Below are 20,285 nucleotides of genomic sequence, written 5' to 3'. Positions count from 1 at the left end.
AAGAAAACTGCCGGTCCAGAGGACTTCCTTATTACAGGAGACGCCTGTAGTTACAAATGAATTTCATGCTCTTTCCTTGTTACTACCCAGCAGCCAAGCTTATTTTCTAAGCAGCTCCATTCAAGCTTTGACTCCAAAAATTGTTAGCAAGGACAGCCAGCTCTCAAAGTTCTACTCTAATCAAAAGATATGACTTGTTATGATTCCCAGGAGTATGATGGCAGCCAAGATGGGAGGGAGTGAGGAGGAGATTCTGGTGGTAGGAGCCCCAGACTATGGGAGGGAAGGCCAGGCCCAGCTGGGTAGAGTCTACATCCTCAGAGGGACCGGTGGTAAGATGAGGAACCAGTCTTCGCTGGACCTGGACCAAGACGCTGATTTCATCTTCCAAGGCCTCCATGTAAGATAGAGCAATTTGGATTGTTGTCTCAGAATGTCTGAAAATCTTTAAGAAATGAAAAGCTTGTCCATATGCTGTGGTTATAATAGCAAAATTCAAATTGTTTCACTTTTTGAAAAAGAAAATACCAAAAGATCATTCATTTTTTATTTCAATCTATCACAATATTTCATGTTAGGGCATGAATTTGATGGCTGGCTAGTGGTGTTCATGAGTGCTCAGTGATTTTGTGTTGGTGATGAAGTATAATATTTCATTCTTGACAGACAGTGCATCTTTTGTCTGTTCAGACAAAGAAATATGAAATAGACTATAAATATGGGTGACATTTTAAGGAATTAGAGTGCTGTTTATGTAGGAAGTGTAGTTATGGATTGTACCCTGTCCGTGATTTTAATTACCTTCCCAGGACCACCTCCTCAAATAGTAATGCCATGGGGTGGTATTCTGAAATCCTTCCTAGGAAGAAATTTCTTCCTAAGTCAGGATTTTTTCCTAAGTTGTATTCTGAAAATCTTCCTAAGTTTCTCCCTAAGTCTGTTCCTGAGTTGTTTTCCTAAACTTAGGAAGAAACTTAGGAAGGGGGTGGGAGTATGCAAATTTCTGACTTAGGAAGAAGTTGGTATTCTAGAATGCACTTAGGAAATGAAATTTAGGAAGATATTTAGGAAAGCTCCACCCCTGTCCTAAATACGTTGTTAAGAATAGCAATCTGCAGACATTGTGATAGGTGCGGTTGTCATTCACTGCGCGCACATGTACTTTCATGCGCGAAATGAGCGTGAGAAAGGGGACATGTCGCGCACACATGTATTTGACCCTACGTCATAGTAATATGTGATTGCATTGATTGGTTCTTTATGATACGGCATTTCGTATTGGCTTAAGAAAGGACGTGGGCGGGGATAAGGATGGCCTAATTTGCATTAAGAAGTGCCTAGGAAGAAATTTCAGAATACCAATTCTGTCTTTCCTAGGCACTTCCTAAGTTTCTGACTTGGGAAGAAACTTAGGAAGAAACTAACGAAGATTTTCAGAATACCACCCATGGTGCACAAGAAGGTTGGCAATAACAGTTTGCACTGTTGATAGAAATAAAAAAAAATTAAACCAGAAAGTATGAGGAATTTGATATGATTCTTTTATATTACATGAGAAGTGAAGTAAAAAATTACACAATAAGTAATACAAAGTATTGTAAATATGCCATATATAATCTATTTGGCCTTCTCTACTCTTCAGTCAGGAGGTAAGTTTGGTTCAGCTGTGGCTGCTTTGGATCTCAACCAAGATGGCTTCATGGACATAGCCATCAGTGCGCCCTCTGTTGGCTCAGAGAAACTAACCTACACGGTAAGGCTCCATCAGCCACAATGTGCCTGCTTTAATAAAACATTCAGAACAGAGACTTCTGTACTCATATATTTCATGCAGTTTTAATTTTCACAAATTCCTCAAGTTGACTGATATTTGCAAAAATGATTCGCTAAAATATTGTCTCATGTGACAAAAAAATGCATTGTGTCGATGTTGGGGAAATTTTTGACTTTTTTCATGGAAGGGAAGAACTCTTCTTTCTCTTTTCCTCAATGTGGTTCTAGATGGCAAATTCAACTACCTGCAAAGTTGTCTTATAAGCATTATTGAAAGTGTGATCCTCGCAAAATATGTGGTATATAATTCAGTAAAATATTTAATGAAAGTAATATTATTTGCAAAGACTGATCAGATTTGTAGTAAAACATAACATTCAAAGCTAACATTAGATAATGATGACATTATGTTAGAATGATGGTTATGTTAAATTGACCTTAATTTGACTTCATGCTAGTCATGATTTCTAAATTTGAGTAGTGGTTACATTATTACGGCAACAATTGTTTTGTTCATTACACAAAATGTCTGTGACTCAGTGATTTGTTGCTGAACATGAAGAGTACAGATAGATTAAAACAATATGAATACAATGATGATTAAATACCAAATTGTGCATGTACAGTTTGTACAATTATGTTTTTGTGTGATGACATTTGAATTAGTGCTCACATATGGTCAATGTTTGGTTTGTAGGGAGAGGTGTATGTGTTCTTTGGAAGCAGCACTGGTCAGTGGAGTAGTGTCCCGAATGTGACCATCACATGCAAGGTGAGATCAATGGGTCTAGTGTGGGTCAAGGATATTGAACGTCCAGCAGGGTTTAGGACAAATAATTGTAAAGAATGTTAATTTCTGTTTCTGCATTCCCTGATTTTAATTTAATATAGAGTATGTTAACATCAAAATGACTTTACCGCTTTATGTTTCATATTAAATGCTGTCAATTTTCAGTTTTATTCAATATTAGTGGACTAATATAATGAAACAGATAAACAAACATACAAAAAGAAGGAAATATGCTAAGAAGGTTCTACAGCCACACCTGTCCATGCTATTGGATTGCTGATAGAGATAATAATTTTCATTTGTCTACAACTAGATATACATCTACACGTCTAGTAGAATTAAAGAGGATGCCTTTAATGTTGTACTGTATGATAGAATGGTGTCCTTTAATCTTGATTGAATGACTAGAAAGGCAGAGTAGTCTGACAAGAATAATGATGTAGTTATTTGTGCTGTGGAGGGAGGGAGATTTTAACCAACCTTTGTGCCAGCTGAAAATGATTTTGATGAAACATATCAAGAGTCTAAGCTATTTCTCTGTCTGTTCTCAGCTAAAATATTGCAATCTTGGATGGTCACTGGCAGCTGGTGATGTCAACCAGGATGGTCAGCTTGACCTGGTGTTGGGGTCACCCTTTGCTCCAGTCTATGACCATGAGCAGGCAGGGATAGTCTCCATCCTATACTCTGACAGATCTTATCAAAGTAAGTCTTACTATTGGACTAAAAATAGATGATCCATGCATGATATCGCAATTACAGTAAACTGTATTTTTGTTGCCATTTTTTAGTTATTTCAATAATCTGTGAACTTTGTTAACTTGCAGTTTCTTGCAAATGTAATATTTGTTGTTTTGCTGCTGTGTAGACAATATGCTTCGCCAATAAATTATCAATTAAATGACATGAATGGTTTTACTAAAGCAATAAACATCTTTCTATGGCATATAAAAATTTCGTCTGCAGAAATTGGCATGTAGGTTTTTGTGTTGAACTAATGTGTGTTTTGTATAGAAATCAAATCGTCGCTGGGGTGACAAGACCTTGTATCTGAAATTTTGGTGAAAATGACCTTTTTGGATTAATGGTCAGATAATCAGTTAAGTGATGTCCTGTCCAAATCCTTGCTGTCTCACCCCAAAAATGAAGCCACCATAGCATGGTAAAGGAAAGGCTTTCCCATTTGATACTGAACATTTGACATTTTGTAGATACGAGGTCTTGTCGCCCCAGTGGCGAAATACTGCCTCCAGTAACTGAAAGATGATATCTCATGATGACTACATCAAAATGAATTCTTGTCATTAATTCTACAATCTCAGCTGTATTTCCACCTAGACAGCGCCAATATCTCTCGAAAATCAACCCCATGTTTCAAGTATAAGCTCATACCATTTATGGATGCTTGCCTGATGGTTCTTTATTTCACACGCTTGACAAGTTTTCCTGTTTCGTACCTTTCAAAACATGCTTCACACAGTTGATGGATACACGTATTGTGTTATAACATATCATCTTGCTGCATTTTGACAATTTAAGATGTCATCCACTTTAATTTGACAGAGGCTCCGTTATTTCAAATGACCAATGAGGACATGAATATCACCTTGAAGGGAGAGCAGGTTAGTTTGCTGTCATCGGTTATCACAAATGGATTCCAGTTCCATCAACTGCTAAGAGAAATCTCTCAAAATCTATTGATGTCGTTTTTCCATGTATGCGCAGACTGCACACTGATTTTTGTCACGCTACATGGGAATATCTACCAAGAGGGGGTGAATCATAATGTAGCTTGTTTCCGGATAGCACATTGTTACTTAACATCCAGTAATATGTTTCTGCAATACAAGTAATATTAAAAAAGATGTGGCATTTGAATGCTGAGAACTGCAAAACCATTGCCACTGTTTTGATACTAATCATGAGGGATTATCAAGAAATCATTCCTGCAGCTAAATACAGATAGGAAGGTGAAGGAAAACAATGATGAACTTATACTGAGTAGTCCTTCATTTGAGGTACCTTACACTCAGTTGAAATGAACATGGTGTCAGGTGGCAGATATGGACAAGGTTGAACCAGCTTCTCCATTCATTCCTGTTGTTTACATCTTCCAAATGCCTTGTATGATATCAAGTATACGCCTTCTCTTTATTTTGTTTTTGGTTTTCCTAGGAATATGGTTGGTTTGGTCACCAGGTGTCTTGTCGGTCAGACGGAGGGGTCTATCCTCTCCTCCTCATCTCTCAACCAACCTATCGCATCTGCTCTAGGTGAGTTTAAAGTTTAAAACAAATCTCCGTCCACTGCGCAAACAGTTTGATACTGCAACCTTGCTATCAAGCGTCTCTTAGCCAAAGTTTAATTCGATGTAAATGTCACCAATCAGTTACATGTTTCTTGAGAAAATTAAACACAAATTTCAAAACCGTATGCCTTGCAGAGAAGAATATTATAGTGAATCTGTCAGATTATGCCACGAATGATGATGATGATGAAACAGCATTTGTATGGCGCCATTTATCTGTAGAAACATTCAAAGGCGCCCAGCTCCCACAAAGTGTCACACATCATTCACAAAGTTGCTGGAACTAGAAAGTAATTTTATCATAGATTTTGTGTGTGTGTGTGTGGGGGGGGGGGGGTGTATAGGTGTTTGATAAAACCAGATAAAAAGAGTATGCTGATTTTTATTTTATTGGCAATCCAATGCTTTCTACCTGAAAACTTGTGGTGATGAGAATTGCTGTATTGCCAAGTCTAGATGTTTGTTGCAGTGTTTGGTGTTTGTTACGTGACTAACAACAACTGTATACAATCAGTAAAACAATTCAGTTATCTTCCCCACTCTTCAGCAGTGAGGGCTTATTTTTCTAGAGTTTCAATGATATGCTATGCACATAATCACACCTGGATATATTACACTCATCTGTATGGCCATACAGGACGGACTGTTCCTACTCCACCAGTGATGTTCAGAGTGTAGGGTCTCTGCTGGTGTATGCCTGGCACTCCTTCCCCCAGCCTCTGGCTGTCTTCCGGGGCAAGGCTAGCTTTGAAAAACTTGGAGCTAGCATGGCATTGGGGGTGCCATTCGGCAACTCAACCTTGGTCCTTGCAGTGGCTTCCTCAACCCAAAGTGAGTCAGAAAAGAGGAGAGTGTGTGGAAGTTACATTTCTGGAATGTTTGTTACAGAAAGGAGTGTCATGGATTGTGTCATTGAATGTATGGGAATTATCCCTAGATAGCTTAACCTCATGTAGTGTACAGTTTACAGTGTACAGGTTTGTCATATGTTCTTCCAATTGCACTAGTTTGGTTTTAATGTTTTGCTCTCATTTCACACATTAGTCAGCATGATGTCTAGTGGATAAGCATTCATTCATTTACAGCATGTTGGAGAAGATATGTGGATATGTCTTTTTGATTTGGAAAGAAAGATCTTGAATGCCTGTGAAGTGCTTTGTCAGAAGATTCACTGGTTAATGATAAAGATTTTCATATTTTCACATCACAGCTCATTATAGTGGAAAGGCTTCTGAGGGGAGAGAGATGATAAAACAGCTCCCCACATACCATTCCACTTAGAATAGTTTTAATCCCCAGAAGTTAAAGGGTGTGTACAGTTCTGGTCGAGGTGAGGATTTAGCTTTTAACATTTTGTGAGATATTCAGAAACCACTCTATGAGATGTCAAAGAGCATGCAATTCTAAAAGGTATCAAAAGTTTATTTGATGAAAATCGGTTTTGAAATGGCCGAGATATCCAAAAACAAGGTGAAACAAAGAGATCCTAATAAAGTTGTGGCATGTTGCCTTTTATTATTATCACTGTTTTGGATATTTCAGCCATTTCAAAACCAATTTTCATGAAATAAACGTTGAATCCTTCTTAAAATCACATGCTCTTTCATATTTCATAAGAAGTTTCTCATTATCTCACTTAGAAATGTTCAAAACATGCATCCCTTACCTCAACCAGTACTGTATAGTCCCTTTAATATTCCCCAGTTGTATGGTGTCTCGTGAGTGGTGAATAATCTGCTTACTGGTAGTTTACTTAGAAGTTGCTGCTTCATAGTAGCTTATAACAGTTTGACTGTTCTCTTTTGTCTAGGCGTGAAAGGTTCTATGGCCGGTGTCTCCATGGAGTTTACCCAGGCAGGCCAAGTGGTTCTTTACAACATCTCCTCCATGAGACGACCCAGCTTCTTGTCTTGGAGGGATCCAACAGGTGGACAAGGTCCTCCTAGTAACAGTTACCTTGACAACGGTGTGCCAGCGCCTGAAATCATTGCAGTGTTTGAAGGGGATAGGAAATTTGGACGATTTGGTGGAAAAGTCATGTTTGGTGATGCAACTGGTGATGGCATAGGTAACTTAGAAACTTAATTTTGTCTCGATACTCTTGGTAATGTTACTTTAATTGTGGCATAAATTTGATATTTTAGAATGGAGATGTCTGATTCCTGATATGTTATTTTGTGGAGAGGAAGGGTCATTGATGACTTTTTTGAAAATTGATTTATAGTTCAGCTAATATCATAGAATTCTACAGCATGTCATCTGATTAGTGATGTCAGGTTTACATTTTTTCCAAAGACTGAAACAATTTATTTGGTGGCATAATTGAGCTTCAAACCATTTCAGGTTACAGTATTAGCATGCAAAGATAAATGCCTCTTTCTTTCTCTCCTTCTCCTCTTTCTGTTACACAGCTATGCCATAATCAGAAAATATTTGGCATTTATAGCAAGCATTCTTCCTACCAAGCAGAAATGTTACAAATATATTGTATTTCTTCTATCCTTAAGTTGTTGTCTTAATACATTGTTGCCATAATCTCAGGCCAGTCATGCCATATCATCAAAACTAACCTAGGAAACAGTACAATATATGCAGTCTTAATTGTGAAATTCTTGCGTGTATGCTTGTCTTTGAAAGATATCATGATAGGGAATCATAGGATATTTCCTTGATACTGATGCATAACTATGGTGTTGAAGTCCACAGTAAGGTAGTTATGTTATGTAATTTTTATGCATGTTGTGGGCTAGCTCACTGATTCACTAATAATGAGTGAGTTAATCACAATTTTGATTCTTTGTTTCACATTTGATGATGTATAGATGATCTTATAATCAGTGCTCCATTCAGAACTGAGGATATCACAGAAGAACTCTTCAAAGGTTTGGAAACCTCATGTATTTGTCATTCTGCAAAAATCTTGATACTTTATTGTAAATCTTGAAAGATACATAAAAAAAAATATGGCTTCCATATGTGACATCAGGGATAGAAGTGTAACACTGTGAAAGTAGAATTTTTTTAGTGCATAGAATTTTGGCAAATTTCACGAGGAGCCAAGATTCGCAAAAGTAACATGCATGCAAAAAGTTTTGTCTACAGATTGCGTTGAATGCCAGTGGCAAATATGTGAAAGTTTCATGCTGCGGAAAAAAAAAGGCTGTCGGCTCCGATAGCTTCATGCTGCGAATGTTTTTAGTTTTACGGCAAATAATTTTGCTTGATTCAGGTTGTCACAAGTAATACCAAGGGTTTCCCTATGTACTTGATTGGGCAAGTGATCAGTACATCTAAAGCTTGTTCACCATATATTTGAGTTATTACAGTAGGTTTGATTACCATGGTTTCTATGTTGTAAGTTCACCATATCTTTCTCAACAGGGAGCACTACTTAAAGGGATCGTATAGTTTTGGTTGAGACCTAATTTCAGGTTTCTAACATTTTTTGGTGAGATACTGAGAAACCTCTTATGAAATATGAAAGAGCATGTAATTCCATGAGGAATTCAACATTTATTTGATGAAAATTGGTTTTGAAATGGCGGAGATATCCAAAACACACTTTATTATGATCGCTTTGTTTTACTTTGTTTTAGGATGTTTCAGTCATTCCAAACCCGATTTTCATCAAATAAACTTTGAATCCCTCTTAAAATGGTATGCTCTGTACTATTTCATAAGTGTTCTCTTAGTATCTCGCAAAAAGCTAAAAGTCCAATTCTCGTCTCCACCAATACTTTACCATCCCTTTAACACTGGACGACTGATAACTTGACTGATGCAAAAGTTTTCATATGACTTCATTATCTGTTGCATGTTGCATCATTATTTTTACAAATATATTTTGTAATTGCAAAGGAAATCACATGTCAGTCGTCCTCGCTTACGGTTATTTGACCTTTTCAAGTATAGAACACATCATCAAGTAAAGGCTTGTAAATATACCAACTGAATTCTTAATCACTGTGTGTCTTGTGCTTAAATTTGATACTGTGTAATTAAACACCCTTTTCTTTGGTTGCAAGTATTTCAACCTGCACCAGGTTGACTACATACTTTCTGCTACAATATTCTGATTTGGATTGTCCTTTATGCAGTTGAAGAGGGCGCTGTTTATATCTACCAAGGTGGGCCGTCCTTCAAGGTTGGGAACGTGAGCAGAGAGTGTGGAGGTCTGACTGTAATAAAACCTTGCCCTTCACATCAGGTGAGATCTGTGCTCTTTACTACAGGTTGATTTTTAGAACAGGGTATAGAGAACTCTTCTTGGAGAGCTAGGTGAGATAGGGTGAAAAAAAAAGGTACTGTATACGCCGAATGTTTCACAAGGTTTTTATTTTCACAAATTTGCAAGTCAGGTGCTATTCGCAAAACTAAAGACATGCGAAAATAATGACTCTGATCCCGATATGAATGTGACACACTCGTATACATTTCTCTGTTCAGTATAAAATTTAACCACTCGCGAAATCGTCAGAAGTCCCAATGCATGAAAATTTATACTCGCTAAATATATGGCCTATATAGTGGTGGTAATTAAAAAAAAATGAGGAACTACTGAAATATTAGGCAGTTAAGACTCTTTTTTTTTTTGCCTCTTTTTTCTTGGTCTGTGACTCTTGATGATAAAAGCAGAATAGAAACTGTTGAAATATCAGCAAATCATACTTCATACTTTGTCAAGACTTCTTTACATTTGTTATGGTCAAGGTGTTCATACCTTCTAGTTAGTTACTAAGTCGTGGTCTATGACATGCAATAATGAATTGAGAAAATATCATTCAATCATAGACCAGTTTATGAATATATTCAATATCAAGCATATCTTTGCTGGAAAGGATTCCTGTGACACTAGAAAATTTGCCTGACAACAAAAACTGATCTATGAAATAACTGGAGTCCCTGGAATATGGGGGACCAGAACTCTGAATACATTAGTAACCAGAGCTAATGGTATCCTGAGTACATATTCATATTTTGTGCTGAACCAGTAGGATATATTCTTGCTGCATTTTGGTCAAGGTCAGTGCACTGGACTTCACGGATGTGCAATATGATGTGTTTGAAAAGCTTTATCTTTGGGTGGGTCAAAATTACAATTCACTTTTGTTAGTTTAAAAAGGAAGCTAAAACAGTCTTCTTTGAAAAGAGAAACATTTGAGGGAATGCATGTACTCTTCTGAATATCACAATAAGATTTTTAGCTTCGATTAAAAGAAAAAGAAAAACCCCAAACCCAACAAACAAACAATCAAAACAAAGATGGAAGCTGTTATCATATATGAATAGTAGTGGACAAGGTAACTTCTATCACATAATTGTATTTTGTTTTCTAATGCAAGAAGCCATTTCCTAAATGCTAGGGATGGTGAAAGTGAAGGTGATATGTATGTTAGGAATGGAGGTTAGTTGTCACTACTATTGCCTTAATTTCTTTTTCCCTCCCCAGGCATATGCAGTGTTATCATCTCAAGAGGTGAGTTTTTGTGTTTTCTTGGATTACAAATTACAACTTTATAGGAAATTTAAATCTAAATGAGCAGGGCAATGTGTACATAAAGTGATGGTGAGATGTTCAAGTATATCTAATGTTGTAATGAAAACAATAAATACAATTCCTATTGAAAAGATATAAGATGGAAGGATTAAAATGGTTTGTTGATGTTTTCCACAGATCACAAATTTGAACGTACATAAAGTAGTCAGTTATTTTGACTTTACTGTTTGTGTTATAGGGAGGATCTCGTTTTGGTTCAAGCACTGCTGTATGGACGTACCAAAAGGTAACCATTGTATTCGTCTCATCATAGAGCTAAACGCTATGATCTCATCATCAAAAGCCTGATTATTGTAAGCAGAAATCAGTCCTTGATAAACCACCTGTCTACAGCAGCCACCTGTCTATAATGGCCACCTGTCTATAATGGCCACTTTTGAAGAGTGACAACCAGACCGTGATTTTCAACCTGGCAAAGTAGTTTCCAGTAGTGACAACTTGTTTACCCATACCTATAGTTTGGATTGTTTGTTTCTCTGTGTGGAAATCAGTGACATTTTTTGCTTTATTGTTTATAATTTTATGCTGGTTTCCATTCTATGGATGCTTTTTGTAGAATCTTTGTAGTCAGACACTTCCCACTCTTGTGTTTTGCATGATCTTGGTCTCATTTCATGAAATTTGTTTGGATAGCAATTATTGTTAGAAAAGCAACTTTTTGTAGCAACAGTCAATCTGGAAGTGGGATTCTTGTCATTACCCTCAAAGCAACAGTTTCTGTCATACCAACTTTCTATGAAAGAGCCCTGGTATGTTCATATCATTTGCCACTTGTTATTGGTCATCAAGGATGAATGAAGGCAGTTGATTGATTTTTTTTGTTTTTTGTTCAGAGTCTAACCCTTCACCATTGTCATTGTGTGTTCTTTGTAGGACTGTGATTGGAATCCTACTCTCGCTCTCTCATAAACTTGACCCTCCATATATGTCCCTTTTAGGAGATGGAAAAGTCCAGGTTGTCATCACAACCTGCTTCCATCCAACAGTTTTAATCAGTGGCTACTTCTCAAACTCAAATCTTCTCATTCTTTCACCCATTGTAAAGTTACATTTACTGTTGAGGATATTTAAAATGACAATGTAAAAACCATGACAATCATCTTGTTATGTCAAGTTTCTCACTGTATCAGGTACAGAAATGATAATAAATAAACAATAAAGATATGAGGAGTACAGACCTGCAAAGTCACCTTGTTCTGAGAGGATTTTAGTTATATCCGACCTCTTTATAGAGAGGTTCCACTGTACTTCTCAGTTAGATTGCAAACTTATATGACTACTCAGTTTGGATACAAACTTATATGACTACTCGGGTAGAATGCAAACTTATAGGACTACTCAGAATGCAAACCTATATGACAGCTCAGTTAGAATACAAACTTATTTGACTTTTTAATTTGCTTTCTGCAGAAGAGATACCTTGTTGTGAGTGCTCCAAACAGTAATCACTCAGACAGACTGGCAGGCAAAGTCTACATCTATGCCATCTAGAACTCGGAACTATTCTACTCGAGGTAAGAGAAGGGGGTAACCAACATCTGCTTCAGGAGGACTGATGGCCGACTGGTTTCCAAGGACTCCTGGAGGTAGCCAGTGAATGGTCACATGAGATGATGTCAGGGTCCGCAAGATTTAATACTGTACTAGTCAGAATCAGTGAAGAAATCTCTTGTCAGACATTCTTGAATTGATGGCTGCTGTCTTTTGATACCTTTTTATTACATTTTGTGTACAAGAGATTGATAATTTACTACAGCAATGAAATACTATGATTATAACGTGGCAGACACTTTTAGACTCGATATAATTGCCCTCCTAGAACTTTAGTATCAATTCACTAAAGCTGTGAAATATATGCATACGCAGAAATCATGTGCATCATGCTGTTTTGTACCCCCCCCCCCCCCCCCCCAATGGGCAGGTAATGGTAATGTTTTTACAAAACTTCACAATTGTTAGAAACTCTGGTGAACAAACTATTAGTAGCGATCTTATCACAGCTATCAGGAGGGTTGGGTTCTTATTCTACATGATCAGCATCCGTGCCAAAATAATGATCAGTAAATGTTTTAGTCACCCATCATTATGTAGTTCACTTTCCTCACGACGCAGTGTGAAATTCAACCTGTAGGTCATGCTGCATTTACTGAGTTGCTGCAAGTAGGAAATAAGATTATGGTTTCATGTAGAATTCTCCATTTTGATGGCACATGAAAATATATCTTCTTCTTCTGCATAGAGATTTATCAGCAAAGTTTATTTCCTTGCCAGTTATGTGTAGGAGTACAAAATTTCAGTACCTGGTGTATGGTGTCACAAGGGGTTGGGGTATCAGCTGGTATGTCATTTGTGATCAATTTGTTGGACTTTTTATCTTTCTCTTAGTTTACTAAAATTTTGTAACAAATTGACTTGAGTGTCTGATTGTCGTCATAAAGATCAATTGTCAGCTTTATGCATCACTCTGGTACGAGTTGTCATATATTTATAGACATTTTTGTTTTGCGACCTAATCAATTTATCGACACTGAGTAGGCAAAAACAAAACAAAACAAAACAAAAACAACAACAATAAAAAGCCTTTTGACTTTCCAAGTTGTTTTCCCCCCCCCCCCCCAAGTTTTGACCCTTACTGATACCATACAGGGTTAAATGACATGTTGCAGTTAGTATACCCTGTGGTAATCATATTCTATTTCACAGTGCTTTCTTTCACAGCTTTAATCTTAGAAGATGCCTTCTAATTGATAGTTACCACTTTGCAGTTGCTATGGAATATGAGATATTCCTAAGTTTTGGAATACAATATAAAGGTTTACATATTTTGATCTTTTCTGTTTGTATGCAATGACATGGGACACCTGTGTCCAGCTAATTAGTCTGGCATGCTGAAATATTTCAGGTTTTATACTGAAGACAGATACCTCTCAAAGGCTTACTGTTTTTTTTTTTTAAATCATGAGGTGTAATGTAAGTGATTTTTCATGTGTACACCTGGGCTGCATTTCATAAAAGATGTTAGGATAGCAACCCTTTGCTTGAATGGCAACTTCTCATAGCAACAGTCAATCAGAAGCTGGATTCTTGTTGTTACCATGACAATTGCCATTCAGCAATAGTTGCTATCATATCAACTTTTTTATGCCTCCGCCACGAAGTGGTGCCGGAGGCATTATGTTTTCGGGTTGTCCGTCCGTCCGTACGTCCGTCCGTCCGCTTTCGTTTACGCGATAACTTGAATAATATTTACTGGAATTTTACCAACTTGGTCCAAGTATGAAGTATGATGGGACAATAATTGATTAGATTTTGGGTGAAATCCGGCTAAAGGTCAAAGTCAAAGGTCAAAGGTCAAGGTCAAATCATGAAATTGTATCCGTTTACGCGATACTCAAGACTGGATGGAGTAAATTTCACCAAACTTTGTTGGAGGATGATGTATGATGGGACAATTACTTGATTAGTTTTTCAGTGAAATCGGACAGAGGTCAAAGGTCAAAGATCAAGGTCAAATCCTAAAATTTATCTGTTTACGTGATAACTCAAAACTGGATGAAGGCAGCTTTCACCAAACTTGGTCCAAGGATGATGTATGATGGGACAATTAGTTGATATGATTTTAGTGACATTGGCAAGAGGTCAAAGGTCAAAAGGTCAAGGTCAAATGCTACAAATGTTGCAATTTTCCCCATATCTATGCAATGCCCGGAGGTATTTTCTTGAAACTTGGTGTGGACATGTACTACTGTGTAAAGATTCTCCAGAGAGAGTTTCATGTCATAAGGTCAAAGGTCAAAAGGTCAAAGGTTAGGTGAAAATGTTGCAATATCACTTTTCTCGCAAATGGTTCAATGTATCTTCGTGGAACTTGGTACTTACACATGTACTGACTGGAAGGGATTATCTAGGGAATTTAGGGGTCATGGGTCAATAGTCAGGGGTCAAAGGTCAAGGTCAACTCCTCAAAATCTTACTATTTCCCTCATATACTAGTATATGCAATGCTTGCATTATTAGTTTCAAAACTTATTACATGCATTACCTAATGGAGATTCTCTTGGAAATTTCCAGCCAGAAGGTCAAAGGTCAAAGGTTAAGGGTCAAAGGCCAGGTTTCAATGCCCCCCCCCCCCAAAAAAAAAAAAAAAAAAAAAAAATCCATTTTGTACCGTCATTACACTCTTTCTTCATACCTTGGAAATTACTCAATGCATAAACTTATAAAAAGTCTGTCAGAATTCAAGTAAAAATTCTCAATTCCCCAAATATGTGTACCTGCACTCTTAGAAAATTAAAGCAAACCCAGTTCAAGACATTTCTGACAAACCTGTCATTTCAATATTTTGCCAGTTATGTGAAACTGTCATGGATCACACATTGTGAAGACATTGTACTATACGCCTATTGGGAGAATCATGCATTATGGCGGAGGCATCAGTCGCCATAGCGACATTTCTAGTTATGAAATGGAGCCCTGGTGGACTCGACTGTCATTTTCTGCCTAGCAGAAAAAATGTACATGCATAATGGTTTTCTGAGAATGATTTTACTGAAAGATATTATTCAGAGGGATGAAGGTTCAGGTGTGAGTTTCTTCAATTTGTCTCCTTCTACAAATTAAATTTGTTAAGATTGCAACTGCTGATCTGTAAATCTGGTTCCCGTTTTCCGACAGGGTTGTTAATTTACAGATCAGCAGTTGCGATCTTAACAAATTTGATTTGTAGAGGGAGACTCTCACACCTGAATAATTTCAATGTTTTGAAGATTTTATGATGTAAATGTGAAGTGCAATTGATGATGCATTGCTTGTTGAAATTTTCAGTGAATCAGTGATATTGTTTATATTGCTTTCAAATATGTGTATTTTTGTATAAATGCAAGTTGCTGCTATGCAGAGAAATGGGATAAGAAATATGTCCCCATATTACTTTTATCACACATGCACCATATACATTCTATATTTCGTGAGTTATTTCACAAATTGACACTTGCGACAGAATCTAACTAGTAGTTGAATTTGTGATCAAGAATTACATTGATGGAATGAGTAAAAAGTATTATCACCTGCTAATAAGAAAAGTTAGCGAGTTTACACCTTTTGGACATTGAACGAGGCATTTATGTTACAATACTTTTGTGTAGTGATAATACACGTAGTCCGTTTTTATAATGTATTCAAATCTATGGATGTTTCATTCCTGGAAACATAGTGACGAGCTATTCCATAAACCTGCTCTTCTCAAATGAAATTCACTTGCTGGACTCCAGTTTGTATGTATTACTTGTTGCTATGTTGGACTAGGCTAGGACAAGCTTTCAGGTTGTCAAGAACAACTTTTGTTTACAAGGTATGCATAAAATTTGAATATGTTGCAAAAAACCGCCTATTACCCACATATTGGTCAATGCATATAATTTATGAAACTAAACACACAGTGATATGATACTGAGTATGCAGTGCACGTATGCCATTTGCTGCTTTAATTCGAAGGTGTGTAACTGTTTTTTTTTTTTGCAGAAATACTACTTGAAATCAATCATGGCATGTAATGTCATAATATATGTCTACATTTTGTATATTCCTGGTACTGTACAAGCACAAAAGAACTGAACCATTTTAGTTCATTATTTTTGTACAGTGCACTTCTGTTATAATGAATATAATTATAACAAAGCTCACATTACGATGAAGTAAAAATGCATGTCCCCAAATTAATCGCTACATATCTTTGTATAAATTATTGTTTGGCTATGATAAAGAAAACTCATGGTCCGGGGAGTAGCTTGCACTTTTAATTTTTAAAAATAAAGAGTTTATGAAGGAGAAAAATTAAAGTTTTGCACATCTAAACCATGATTAAGAACTGCTTTTAATTTTGTTCACTTCAATGTAAGTGTTGTTGGTTATGGGTATGAAAGTGAAAATAAATACAATGATCACACTTCATGGCTACTCTACATGTTTTTGCGAGTTACCAAACAAAATGAAACAAATATCCTGTCAATATCTTACTGTCTGTTTTCCTCGTTGCATCCTGATGTGTGAAAGCTCTTTTCTTCAGCAAACTAATACAGCATAATAATCTTTCTCATACTCCATCGTGACATTAAACAAGAGACCCGGGGGTCACGCGCTCACCTGAGTATCGCAATTTCACTTTCCATGCATTCTTGCACACTCTTACCTGAGAACAATGGAAACTTAGGTCTGCATATGGATCCCCCCCCCCCCCAACTCCAGGGTGGGGGGGGGGGGGGGGGGGCAGGCAGCCCTGGATCTGCAATGAACAAACTTGGAACTAAAGTCATCAATGTACAAACTCATGGTATTAACTTTGCTTTATCATTTCTGGTTCTAGAGTAGAAGATTGTAAATATTCCTTAATGTGGGAGTGCACCCCTAGGGGCCCCCAAGAGGGACATGGTGTCCATTTGAAGGAATTGAGATTCTATCCCCCTAGGGATGCTACCTGCAAAGTTTGGTTAAAATTCATCATGAGGTTTTCAAGAAGATGATGAACATGTACAATTCAGGCTCCATTACAACTGTAGGACTTCTCCCATCCCCTCTCCTGGGTCCGAAGGGGGGGGGGGGGGGGGGGGGGGGGGCACCCCTGATTCCGCCAACCCCATGAACAAACTTGAAACTACAGTCATCAATGCACTAACTCATTAGTATTATCTAGGCCCTATCACTTCTTGTTCTAGAGAAGATTTTTAAATACAGGATAATAATCTTGTATTCCTTCATTTTAGGGGGTTTGGGCCCCCTGGGGGCCCCCAGGTGGGCCATGGTGCCCATTTGAACAAATTGAGATTCTATCCCCCTAGGGATGCTACCTACCAAGTTTGGTGAAAATCAGACATGGCAATCTCAAAGTGAAGATGAAAATGTACAATTTAGGCCCCATTAGGACCCCTCCCCACCCCCTCCCCTGGGTCCCAAGGGGGGCACCCCTGATTCCATCATGAACAAACTTGAAACTACAGTCATCAATGTACTTACTCATAGTATCAACTAAGCCCTATCACTTCTGGTTCTAGAGAAGAAGATTTTTCAAGATTCCTTAATTTTAGGGTGTTTGGGCCCCCCTGGGGCCCCCCAGGTGGGCCATGGTGCCCATTTGAACAAATTGAGATCCTATCCCCCTAGGGATGCTACCTGCCAAGTTTGGTGAAAATCGGTCAAGGGGTTCTCAAGAAGAAGATGAAAATGTAAAAAGTTTACGCACGACGGACGCCGGACGCCGGACGAAGAGCGATCGCAATAGCTCACTTGAGCCTTTGGCTCAGGTGAGCTAAAAAAGTATTACTGTATATATACAGTTGTACATTGTACATACTTTCCAATTCACATCAGTAACAAAGTACACAACAGGGAAACAGCTAATCTTGTTTTGTGTGTGTAATGTCAAATACACACTGACAATCAGTTTAATTTTCACTGCATTTTGTGAAGTTGACACAGACGTATTCAAGTCATATATTGCCACAATACATAAAAGGCTCCATGAAGCCAAATAAAATTATTATCTTATCAACATGCAGCTACTTCCTACGATACTTCACCACACAACTCACATGTAAAAGTACAACAAAGATTGTACAGCTCTGAAATATTCAAATAATGTGCAGTGGGTTGTCACTTAACATTTAACTTAAGTCTTAACCATAGTATAGTTTCTTTTTTGACAATGAAATATCGAAAAAAAAAACCTGCAAGCCACTTTATAAAAAGCTATCTGAAGACTTACAGGTGATGTTTGCAGCCGGAGAAATCTCACTTTATGCTGCTCCATCCTTACTCACCATACAGCAGCTTGAAAACTAGAATTCTCTTTGCTTCCTGTCAGTATAGTGAGGTCATCTACAGATTGATTAAAGGGGTAGTACAGTATTGGTGGAGATGAAAATTGGGCTTTAACTTTTTTGCAAGATACCAAGAAAACACTTATGAAATAGTACAGAGCATACCATTTTAAGAGGAATTCAAAGTTTATTTGATAAAAATCGGGTTTGGAATAGCTGAAACATCCAAAAACAAAGTAAAACAAAACGATCGTAATTAAGTGTGGGTCCCACACTTTATTAGGATCGCTCTGTTTTGGATATCTCGGCCATTTCAAAACCAATTTTCATCAAATAAACATTGAATCCCTCTCGGAATTACATGCTCTTTCATATTTCATAAAAGGTTTCTCACTATCTCACCAAAAAATGATAAAAACCTGAAGTTAAGGCTCAACCAAAACTATACGATCCCTTTAATGGAATAGCAAAATTTGTAAGATATTGATTCCCTACATCCCAAAATATGATTGACAAAACAACAGACAGCAAACAAGGTCATTACTGATTTGGCTTGTACCGAAAAAGTTGTTATTTTTGTAAGGGTTTAATTTTTGCAAATCACTGTTGGACCGCAAGTTTAACAACACCCAAAATTATTGTAAATAGACAGGCATCAATGCACTTACAATATATGTGAATAGCCTTGGTATCAAATTGCCCAAAAGAACATCTTGCTAAAATGTCTGAGATTGCATCATTTGCAAAGATATCTGCATGCTAAAATATAAATAATAGCTTTCACAGTATGTTTTAGCCATTGATTGGGCTGTCTGACTGAGTAGGACACCCACACGACACGTTCGCTCTTGTAATCCTCTGCTCTTTAAATCCCTCAAACCAAGTCCCATCACCAGAATATTATGGATGCATGCATAACTTTATATAGTTCAAAAGATATATGACCCCTTGAAGTACTCCAGGCTAAAGTACAGGCGATTTGAGTAAAATTCTGTTATACACTTAGACAATGAAGTTTGCTTATCATACCAGACTTGGGTCTTACAAAAGTAAAATCTTTTGCCAAACTGCTTGTTGGTAATTGGTGGATTTCTCTTTAAGGTAGACACCGAACAGCTGCATATATCATGGATTCGTCTTTTTGCTTGTGGCTGACTTCAGTACAAAACATAAAACCAAAAGAGCAAGATATGTATTTATGACCTTTTCACGTACGAGCAGACAGCAAAACAGCAACAGTTGGAGCAAACACTTCTCAACCCTTCATAGCAATACTAAGACTTTATCCTGATATTCTCAGAAATCTTGTGTTGCTGGTACACAAATAAGAACCTTCATAAATATTTGCGACTTTCAAAAAATTATATATTTACGAGTACAAAAGACTAATTCTGTATTGGTGTTGTATCAGTAGATACAAACAGATATCTCAGGTTTCCTTGTAAGATGGAATGGGGAGTTTAATAGAAATCTGTTGTGGTTAAAATGTATTGAAAAAAAAAAGGACTTCAGTATCTGCTCTTAAAGTGGGTTCATATTCTTTTACAGCAAAATCAGTTTGTAAAGCAAATCATCATACATGTTGATTGTTTCTACTCAATGGCAAGAACATAACTCAGAGAGATAAGAAAAGAAAATAAAAACAATCAGTGGGAGCAAGATGTATTCATTCTTGGCTTCAAGATTCCCCATGTGAAAAGAATGCTACCATCTGCATAAAGTAAAATCTTAACAATTATAGTTTGGCTAATTAGAAACAAAACTTTCCAACAGACCATAGATAATCAAGATAACTTTATACATGTACTTTCTGGAAACACTTCTGAGGTCTACAATCTTGTTAGGTAATACTTTTTATCATCATGAGGTATTTGTCTGGGAGTCACACCAGTGTATATATCTCACTCGTCAGTAACGTCATGATGACATACAATGGGCGACTTACAACTGGAAAATGTGTTAGTGGGTATTGTGTTAGTAGACAATGATGACTTTTCAAGGGATAAAAGGTCCGAAAACGCATCCCTGCTTTAAACAAGATACGAT

At 37.2% G+C, this 20,285-nt stretch overlaps 1 protein-coding gene across 1 annotated transcript in view; it reads left to right on the top strand.

Moving 5' to 3' along the window:
- The window catches only part of LOC139735013 (phosphatidylinositol-glycan-specific phospholipase D-like), a 29,698-nt gene extending 17,779 nt beyond the window's left edge, over positions 1–11,919 (top strand). The window contains exons 13-25 of the mRNA XM_071645787.1: positions 211–400; positions 1,643–1,753; positions 2,471–2,545; positions 3,115–3,268; positions 4,127–4,185; positions 4,739–4,836; positions 5,509–5,702; positions 6,682–6,939; positions 7,694–7,753; positions 8,969–9,078; positions 10,321–10,347; positions 10,607–10,654; positions 11,839–11,919. Coding sequence (XP_071501888.1) covers positions 211–400; positions 1,643–1,753; positions 2,471–2,545; positions 3,115–3,268; positions 4,127–4,185; positions 4,739–4,836; positions 5,509–5,702; positions 6,682–6,939; positions 7,694–7,753; positions 8,969–9,078; positions 10,321–10,347; positions 10,607–10,654; positions 11,839–11,919 — 1,465 coding nt within the window. The remainder of the gene's footprint in view (positions 1–210; positions 401–1,642; positions 1,754–2,470; positions 2,546–3,114; positions 3,269–4,126; positions 4,186–4,738; positions 4,837–5,508; positions 5,703–6,681; positions 6,940–7,693; positions 7,754–8,968; positions 9,079–10,320; positions 10,348–10,606; positions 10,655–11,838) is intronic.
- Positions 11,920–20,285: the final 8,366 nt, after the last annotated feature.

The sequence above is a fragment of the Diadema antillarum genome, unplaced genomic scaffold, assembly GCF_040938485.1.
Source record: "Diadema antillarum isolate AM-2024a unplaced genomic scaffold, OU_Dant_1.0 seq00000562_RagTag, whole genome shotgun sequence".
Taxonomy (NCBI): domain Eukaryota; kingdom Metazoa; phylum Echinodermata; class Echinoidea; order Diadematoida; family Diadematidae; genus Diadema; species Diadema antillarum.
This window is presented reverse-complemented; position numbering and strand designations above follow the sequence as displayed.